The sequence below is a fragment of the Nymphalis io genome, chromosome 22 (assembly GCF_905147045.1).
Source record: "Nymphalis io chromosome 22, ilAglIoxx1.1, whole genome shotgun sequence".
Lineage (NCBI taxonomy): Eukaryota > Metazoa > Arthropoda > Insecta > Lepidoptera > Nymphalidae > Nymphalis > Nymphalis io.
Genome location: NC_065909.1, coordinates 4184515 through 4194371, shown reverse-complemented (window position 1 = coordinate 4194371; position 9857 = coordinate 4184515). Strand labels below are relative to the sequence as shown.

General features: G+C 33.2%; 1 protein-coding gene across 1 annotated transcript; it reads left to right on the top strand.

Moving 5' to 3' along the window:
* The first annotated feature begins 7366 nt into the window (after nt 1-7366).
* LOC126777322 (uncharacterized) lies at nt 7367-9246 on the top strand. Its single transcript, XM_050500324.1, has 4 exons — nt 7367-7372; nt 7498-7603; nt 8555-8730; nt 8976-9246. Exons 1-4 carry the CDS (start codon nt 7367-7369, stop codon nt 9069-9071), a joined length of 384 nt encoding a protein of 127 aa, XP_050356281.1. The 3' UTR covers nt 9072-9246.
* The last annotated feature ends 611 nt before the right edge of the window (nt 9247-9857 follow it).

The following is a 9857-nucleotide window of genomic DNA, read 5'->3' as shown; positions in this document are numbered from 1 at the left end:
ACGTTTACTTTCATTTTATTTGATTTATTGATTATTATGAAGAAAGGGGCAACATTTGTGTAATAAAAAAAGGTTTATTATAAGAACTGAAAAGTTCCTAAAAGATCACAAATATTGATTATTAAATTAAACGAATAACTATATCACTTCCGGAATGGTTTATTTGTTTTCTTATTCTAATTAAAATTGAATGAGTGAAAATGAAATAAAAATTTAAAGTAATTTGTGTATTTACTTCCTCAATCTCTAAAACTTATATTCATGCTCTTTTTATCACCCTAAATAATTTAATTTAGTACTCCAATTATTTCATACAATTTAATTAAACTGTGATATCTTTCTTTCATTCTTTATTCATTTGAATTTTTACATTCGAAAGAAGTCACAGCATTGTTTAACTAATCACTCGCTAAGCAACGTTTATAAGTAAGGCTGTAAAAGCTTAAAATTGTTACAATTAATATAGAATTATTAAAATGAATTTTTATCTATTCTGAATTTAAAATAGGAACTATCAATTTTCTTTATATTACATAACTACGTAAGTTTTATTAATGAACTTTTTCTTTTTTAAATCAAACTTAAAATAGTCCCTCCCAATCCCCACCCGACGCAAAGCTGCCCATAATGCAGGCCGCATTTCCACGCTGTACGGCAATGGACAACCTCTGTGCCAAGTAGGACCCGGAGCGACTGTCAAATCCCCCCTCTCTAAGGCGACAGCCAATCTCTTATATTACATTGTATTTATAAATATATATATATATTATTTTATATAAACAATATATTTTTTGTATATATGTGCTAATTTATAATATGTACTATCATATAAATCTTATAAATACATATTTAAATTAATGACGTACATTTTAATTTCATGATTATCTTTGACAAAAATCTATATTAATTCCTTTGCAATTATGACGTCAATTAGTTTCATATTTTTTAATGTACTGTTATTTATCTATCTATATGATTTTATTAAATTGATATGAAATATTGAAAAATGGTCGTTCTTTTAAATCGCATATTTTACTAAGGAGTCAAACTAATTTTAAACATGGTATATAGGGTTATTTTGTGCAGAATTTTATTTAATTATTAACTTTTCTATATAACAGTGTAGTCTAGAAATATTTAGTGCAAAAATGTATGAAAATTTCAAGGTTTCTGTGTCAGCCCAAGCAGATAGTCGGTGATAGGATTATCAAAATTTGTTTCTATGCAAATGAGCGCTTAAAACCATTTAAGCTGTCCAAGAATGAATGAGTCTTCATCCTTGATAAGAAATAATAGCAAACAATAACGATTAATGTATTTAAAGTTTTCTATAGCTCGATAGTACTTTCTTATGTCACAACGTCCCGACCTTCTCAAGGACATCACACGTTAACACTTATAATATTACATTGCAACCATGCCGTAACTCGTCACATTAGCATTATAAATGCGAAAGGTAATCTGTATGTCCGTATGTTATTTCAATTAAATTTAACAGGAATATAGCTAAAATATGTATGTGGAATTTAGAAAAAAAGCGGACGAAATATGACGCGGACCACGCCTGACGACCATGATGACCAGGGAACAGTTAGTTAACAATAATATAAAGTAAATTAAAATAAATAAATTCCCTTTTTTGGGGTATTCTTGAAATGACGATTACGGTTAAAGGTTAATTTTATTTCAACTAGAAGTAAATAGTTTTACTATCCTGTTTATTGAGTTATTCTTTGTGTAGTTTTAATAAGCTGTAATATTTTGGAATTTTATAGAAGATAATAATAAAGAGCATTCGTAAGGACGTGTGGAGTTTTTCTGTGTAATTCTATTATTTTTTGAATATCATATCGGTGCATGATTGATTTTACTGTAATAAATATTTTTTCTTCCGACATTAAAATAGTAACTGCCTCTAATGTCTCATAGCTAGACAGAGACTTCATCTGCTCTAAAGAAGACAGTCTTCAAAACAATGCAGTCTTCAGAACAAAAAGCGCAATTAGCGCTGGTGGATAAGTATAAGCCAACATTTCATCCACCACCTTCATCTTACCACACCATTTTTCCATTACCAAGCACGAGATGAATTGTAAACACATTATTGAGAGGTATCCAGTAACACGGGTATAAACTTAGTACAGGGGCCCTTTCAACGTATCAATAAAACATTTTTCAGTATATTAAAATAAATAAATTATTATGTATATTAATGTTATGTCCGGCTTGGATTTGAACCCATGATCTTCGTCTAATAGCCATACTACGATTATCTATTATTATAACGATGCTATTAGATTGAGGTAAAACGCAAATTGGCAGCGTATACCAGAGTGAATGTTGGCTGCATTTCCTCTCTAAGTCTTAAGTAATAGTCGCGATAAGTGCCAGCTTTGACTCAACGACTATTCGTTTTAAGATATCTGTAAATAAGGATCGGGCGTCGGTGATCAGAGGTATTTTGTCGTCCTAAATTACTTAATAATAATTTGTGGATAACGAAGTAGTTTCTCGATTCAATAGCAATATTTGTTAACTTTTTACTTATTTAATATACATTTTTTAAATTGATTTAAGCATGCACGTTATCGATATACGCATATAAATACATTTCGCGTAATTGCGGTGATAATACTGCAAACATTATATATAAAAGAAACGGTAAATAATCTTAAATAAGTTTTAAAGAAGATAAAATACCTACAAAGTCACCCTGACTTTGAAACCCTACGTCAACAGATGAAGCCATAGATAGATAATGAGAAAGAATACACGAGTTTTTCTCAAAATTTGCGTAATCAAATACATAAAATAATATATTAGGAAATGTTTATAATGAAAATTAAAACTATGTCCTTGATTATCTGTGTTTATTGATAATAATATGTCAATAATATTGGCAATGGTCTATTTTTTTTATCTTATCTCTGGGGTCAAGTATTCGACGGTGAAATGGTTCATTACCTTGTTATTATGTTTATCCTAAGTATCTACAAATAATAAACAATATTATTTATAAAGTGGTTTAGAATAATAATGTCCTCCGGACTGATTTCTGCCGCGGCGGTCAATTTCAAGAGAGATTAGCTGACTGCGCAGGACATATTATATGTGTACAAGTGTGTGTGCAAGCACAGGTGCACTCTCTATTCCTTAACTCTCATAATCCGATGGGACGACAATCCGCCACGACCGAAAAGAGTTCAGGTGCAAGACCAACGGCTTTACGTGCTTTCCGAGGCGCGGGAGTGTAAAAACTACCAATCTCCAGACTCTGGGTTGCTACTGAGAATTTTCGACAGAAAAACCCAATAACTTTTATTGGCCCGACTTAGGATTTGAACCCAGGACTACTAGACCAACGAGGCAGTCATTGGTTTAGAATAGTAGGAATTTCAACTGGTGTTGTAAGAAATATGATCCACTTTTATACCTTCAATTCAAAAATGTTAAGTACTTTGCACATAATTACACTAGCTCGTTGACGATTTAAGCCGTAATGTGAAACAAAATTGCTGTTTGGTGGAACGTTAACTGGTGGGTAGTGATGGAACGATATAAGTATCGTTAAATTTATTGAATGGATTTATTTTCTATTTTGTCGATACCCTTTTGTTCGATCTTCTTTCCCTGACAACGTGTATGCAAAAATTTCATGGTGATTGGTTGAGTCGTTAAGTTGTGAAAACAAATAAACAAAGTACGAAACAAACGCACTTTTCCATTTATAATATTAGTAAATAGTAAGGATGGCATATATTTCCGGTACGATAGCTGTATTTTATATATGAAAATTTTACAAAATCTCGGTAAAATCATAATAATGTGGCATAGACGTATTAAATACGTATTTAAAATTCGTGTTTGATTTGTAAATGATGGGCCGATATGGCCTAGTGGTTAGAACGCGTGATTCTTAACCGATGATCGTGGGTTCAAACCCGGCCAACTACTAATGAATTTTCATGTGCTTAATTTGTATTTATAATTCAACTCGTGCTTGACGGTGAAGGAAATCATAGCGAGAAAACCTGCAGTTGTCTAATTTCATTGAAATTCTGCCACATGTGTATTCCACCAACAAGCATTGGAGCAGCGTAGTAGAATAAGCTCCAAACCTTCTCCTCAAAAAAGGAGAAGAGGCCTTAGCCCAGCAGTGGGACATTCAGAGGCTGTTACTATATGTAAATACTTATTTAAGACCTAAAAATATTTCTTATGTAAATAAATGTATTCTAAAATAAGCGTTTTAGGTCTTGTGACGACCTACGCGAAGAAATACTATTCATAGTGAGATTAAAACCATGCTCTGTGTCCAGTTTAAGCCGTTCAATAGGTTTTGATCGGTTTATTCATAAATAACGAAACACAATAGAGTTTATTTGTAAAGGCCGGCACCTGTCGCGTCTCAACGATTGTGTTGAAGCCGTTAAAGGAATAACTAAAAGAATTTATGGTCAATAATATCCCTTTACAGCGGCGGTCCATCTGTTTATCGTGAACGGGATATTTTTAAAATTTATCGTCTCTTTTTATAACGTTACTTATACGAAAATTTCAGTTAAATATTTATTATAGGTATACAAAAAAATAATTAAGTGCTTACTCCTCAAAAAAATGTTAAATATGTATAAATATCCCAGTTAATGTTAATGTTATAATATTACTATTTAATCTCTTGTCAATTGAAAATTCAAATTGAAGCCGAGAAAGCCCTGTGGTTAGAACGCGTGAATCTTAACCCATGGTGTACCCCCTCCCCCCCGGATAAGCATGTTTTAATAAATAATTATCATGCTTAATGTGTGTTTCCAGTTAAACTCGTGTTCAGCGGTGAAGGAAAACATCGTGATTAAGCCTAGGAAGATACCACCCACTCATCATTAATTTTATTCCTCCGTAGCAATATTTATTATTGTTGTGTTCCGGTTTGAAGGGTGCGTGAGCCAACTGCAGGTACAAGGGACATAATATCTTAATTTCCAAGGTTGGTGGCGATGTAAGGGATGTTTCATGCTTATTACAACGCCAATGTTTATGTGCAGCTGTGACCACTTAACATCAGGTGGCCCACATGCCAGTGAATTTCATGACCTTCTTTGATTGGAATGATAACATGTTTGTTAATTTGAAATAAAATTCAATTCTCGTATAAAATATGGACACTGCAGCAACTCCTACGCATATTCAGATGGACCGAGTTATTTGTTAAACATTATAATACAGAGGAAAACTAAATCCACAGCTAAAGATAAATTCTCACACACTCATAGAAACATGATCTTAACCATTTTTAAACTGTTATATTTGTAAAAAAATAAATAGCGTTAAAATTAAACTACGGCGCAACTATGACAATTCGAATCTGAATGACAATTTTAATTTCAAAACGATCAGCGTTGTGAACATATTTATTTACCTAAAAATAATAATAATTGGAAAATTAATCATGTGCTTATAGTTTTTAGAGCCGAGATGGCCCAGTGGTAAGAACGCGGGAATCCTAACCGATGATCGTGGGTTCAAACCCGGGCAAGCACCACTGAATTTTCATGTGCTTAATTTGCGATTATAATTTATCTCGTGCTTTACGGTGAAGAAAAACATCGTGAGGAAAATTGCATGTGTCTAATTTCACTTAAATTCTGCCACATGTGTATTCCACCAACCCGCATTGGAGCAGCGTGGTGAAATAAGCTCCAAACCTTCTCCTCAAAAAGAGGAGAGGAGGCCTTTAGCCCAGCAGTGGGACATTCACAGGCTGTTACGGTTATAGTTTTCACGCGTCGAGTAAAATTGATTTGGATTCGGTATTATATTATAATTACAAATTTAAGGTCAGTGTTTTTAACAATTTATATAGGTGGAGCCGTTAGTGGTCACTCATAGACATTGGAATTTTATAACTTTTAGAAGCATAGTCCACAATACACTGCTGACCAGAGATTTTACTTACTCTCCCTTCAAATTGGTACAGAAAAATAGGTACTTAATATTTGCACTCAGTGTAGCTCAGGTCGGATGGGAAAATCAAAGCTTTGCCACTGAAATTATATCTATTTTAGGGAGTGTAATTGCTTAATTTATTTAGAAAATTAGTTTTTATGATTTACATCGTGTTTAGCGGTGAAGGAATATAGCGGTGAATATTTTTAAGATACAAGAACACTTAATAACCTAGAAATAGTACCTAAAATTTTATGTATTATGTTTTAATTTTATACATAATCAGTATAAAATAAACACCAATGAAGTTGCCACTATATTATAAAGAGTTTTTTTCTTATGTTATAGGTAAGCGAACGGGCCAATGGGAAATCTGGTGTTAAGTGGTCACCACCGCCCATAGACATTGACGATATAAGAAGAATTAACCATTTCTTACATCGCCAATGCGCCACCAACCTTGGGAACGAAGATGTTATGTCCCTTGTGCCTGTAGTTACACTGGCTCACTCATCCTTCAAACCAGATGCGTTCTGGTTTGAATATTATATCAATACCAAGTACTGCTGTTTGGCGGTAGAATATCTGATGAGTGGGTATCTACCCACCACCTAGAAGATACTCTTCTAGGCAAAATACTTGGTAATATTGTAAATGCAAAAGGAGTTATTTATTTATTGTTTGTTATTCTTTCACATTTTAACTTCTGAAGCGATCATTATGAAATTGGGCAAACACGTCGTCCAGGGTATATAAAATATATAGGTACCCACCTAACAAACGAGTCTGCCAAACCCTTATGCGGGCCAATCCACGGGCAATACCTAGTTTATAAATGAATAACACAAAATAATTTAAAGATTTACAAACTTACTAAGCTCGTATCTTTTATTTTTCAAATAAAGACACATAATGCCAAGTAGATTTAATTAGTTTTTGCATAGTACTAAAAACTAACATCCTGAAAATGTCTCACTGCAAGGCTAAGCTCAAATTAGGGTAGGTTAGGAACCCGCAATCATTAAGTTACATGGTCTAACCCAGGTCAATTTTAAAGACAAATATTTGGAAGCGTTAAACATATTGCATAAAAGCATGCATTGTATTTTTTTCATAATCTCTGACAATATACATTTTGAACAAAATCGCAAATTTAAAGCGATTGTATCAATTCCGATGGTCACTCGCATCGATTCGTATGTTTAGAAATAAAAATGGTTTCATAAACGTATCTCCCTTGTCCATTCTTTGAATATCAAAGATCCCTTTAAGATGGAGATGCGCAGTACAATACAAGAAATGTATATAAAGGTAAGACGCGCTTTATATTCCGCTATTCCATTTGGAATTTCTGCAAGATAACTTTAAAAGTTTTCGTAACGTTTAGCAGTTTGAAACATCGAGACATGCATTCCTCGACATGCAGGTGAGTATCTCTTATAAAATTTGGTTATAGATGCTAATTATTATAATTCATTGAAAACAGTTTTTTTACTGGTGAGAAGGTCCAGTGCAAATCTTTTTTGGGTATTTGTCTATTGGTGTTTATAGTCCATGGGTAGCGACACTCTCAAGACTGGCACCGCATCAATATTTGAAGATCCACTTACCATCATGAAGCTCATTATACCTCCCAGCTCTTTGCATTTGTTTATTGGTTGTCAAAATTCTACCCATTCGGAAGAAATATCTTAGAGATTAGAGTAAAACGGCGAATGAGACATTGGTAATAACGAAATACTATCTAATTTGGACTGAAGACTATCAGTTGCATAGTTGGGACCTAGATCGGCCATTTAGGTAGAAGTCCAAGGACACTTGTGGATAATGCATTGTTTTTTATGTCAAATAAAGCAATTTTAAAATTTGAATTTACTTTACGTTTAAATAACTGCACCAGCTGATAACATAAAAATATAACACACATTTTATAAATGGTTAATTTGATCGATAATTATATCTTAGTGACTTAACTAAATAATAGCCATAGAAGATATTACGGGACGTAAGAGTTCGCAAAGGGCATTAAAATTTGGATCAGAAATTTACTCCCTTTCATCTCATTTTAATGTCTACGTTATGCTAATAATGGAAAGGATTAGTTTAATTACGGGTAATAGGCGAACTTCAAATAATCTTCGAGGATAAAGTATCAAGGCCTGGAGCTAATCATCCTTTTTTTTTTTAAATACTTTATATACCCTGAACTCGCAAGAGTACAATAAAGTATCTACAGACTTATTTATAAATGTTGCTTAGCTACTGATTAGTTCAACGCTGACTTCTCCTTTTCCATTATTATTTTGATAGTACGTTTTTGTACTATTTTTTTAGTTATTATTTTGGTTTTATTTCTTGTATCTGCATTATGTACCTGCCTCCTACATAAACTTTTTCTTATATATAATAATAAGAGGCTAGCGTTAAGTTATAAACTGATATCTGCATGCGTACTAATCCAGCCAATTAGCTCTTACTTATAATATTTCTCCTGCACTCTTTATCTTATAAATATTCCTAACGATCACATTTATCTATGATCGTAGTAAATGCTGGAAGTTGAGCAACTTGTACTGATAGCAGCGAATGTGACCGAGTGCTTCATAAGCGATACATTTACAATTGTATTCTCTATGCAGGAGTATAACCGTGGTGGCGGTGTGCGCTCTGGCGGCGCTGGTATCAGCACAGGTGACGTTCAGCCGCGACTGGTCGGGTGGGAAACGGTCACCACCCGCTGTGTTCGATTGCGGACAGTTCGCGCGGCTTTGTCGTCATTTTCTTGTAAGTAATAATTGAAATAAATATTTAAGGGTATTAAATATATATAAATATATAACTAGTCATTCATTGACATTGGTCTGTTAGATTATCAATAACCTTTGTAAAACTAGCTTTTCTTTGAACCATGAATTTTGTTAGTTCAAGTCAAGTTGAGGGGAATGATATAAAAAATATTTTGCAAGATAGAAGTTTTATTACTAGTTTTATGTATGTTGAATTTATTTAATATTTGTCTTTAAATCCAGCATGAATTGAAGCAAGGTTTATCAGAGGACAAGCTCATCAAACATCGTCGCCTGGAACCAGAGGATATAGCGGTCACTTATGAAGACGAAAAGTGAACTAAAGGAATTCGAAATAATATCATGAAACGTCTATAATGTTAAATGTAGAAATTTGTATTATATTGTGTAATTCTAAGTCTATGTAAACATTATAATCTTTTAAATGGGCTTGTATTGTTATAAATTTATCTAACTATGCCTCTAGTCTAGATTATGTCACAATGTATACTGGGCTGGCTTGTAAAGATACTGGCTGACAAAAATAGTTAATACATACAATTGAATCCGTTTAATATTGTTTTATTTCGATGTGATATTATATATTGCATCAAGAAGTGAAATTCATATAAAAACACCCAAATTAGTATTTTTAAAAATTAATATTTATATTTAAGAACACCAAAACATACAAATTGATCTATTTTAGTCATTCAATCACTCATAACACAATTGAACACATTTAACAAATCACAAGTCGCGTCAATAATGAATTCATTACTTTACCTTTCTGTCCACCAATAAAATGGCGGTTTTAAATTAGCGCAATTCAAAGTCGAGATGGCCTGGTGGTTAGAACGCGTGAATCTTAACCCATGATCGTGGGTTCAAACCCGGGCAAGCACCACCGAATTTTCATGTGCTAAATTGTGATTATAATTCATCTCGTGCTTGACGGTGAAGGAAAACATCGTGAGGAAACCTGCATGTGTCCAATTTCATTTGTGTAATCTACCAACCCGCATTGGAGCAGCGTGGTGGAATAAATAACCTTCTCCTCAAAAGGGAGAGGAGGCCTTAGCCCAGCAGTGAAACATTAACAGGCTGTTACTATTACAACAATTC

Bases quoted from the DNA above. Each gene is read 5' to 3' on its own strand.
- LOC126777322 (XM_050500324.1), top strand. The intron at 7,604-8,554 runs GTTGTCAAAATT...GTGCTTCATAAG, and splicing joins CTCTTTGCATTTGTTTATTG to CGATACATTTACAATTGTAT. The intron at 8,731-8,975 runs GTAAGTAATAAT...CTTTAAATCCAG, and splicing joins GGCTTTGTCGTCATTTTCTT to CATGAATTGAAGCAAGGTTT.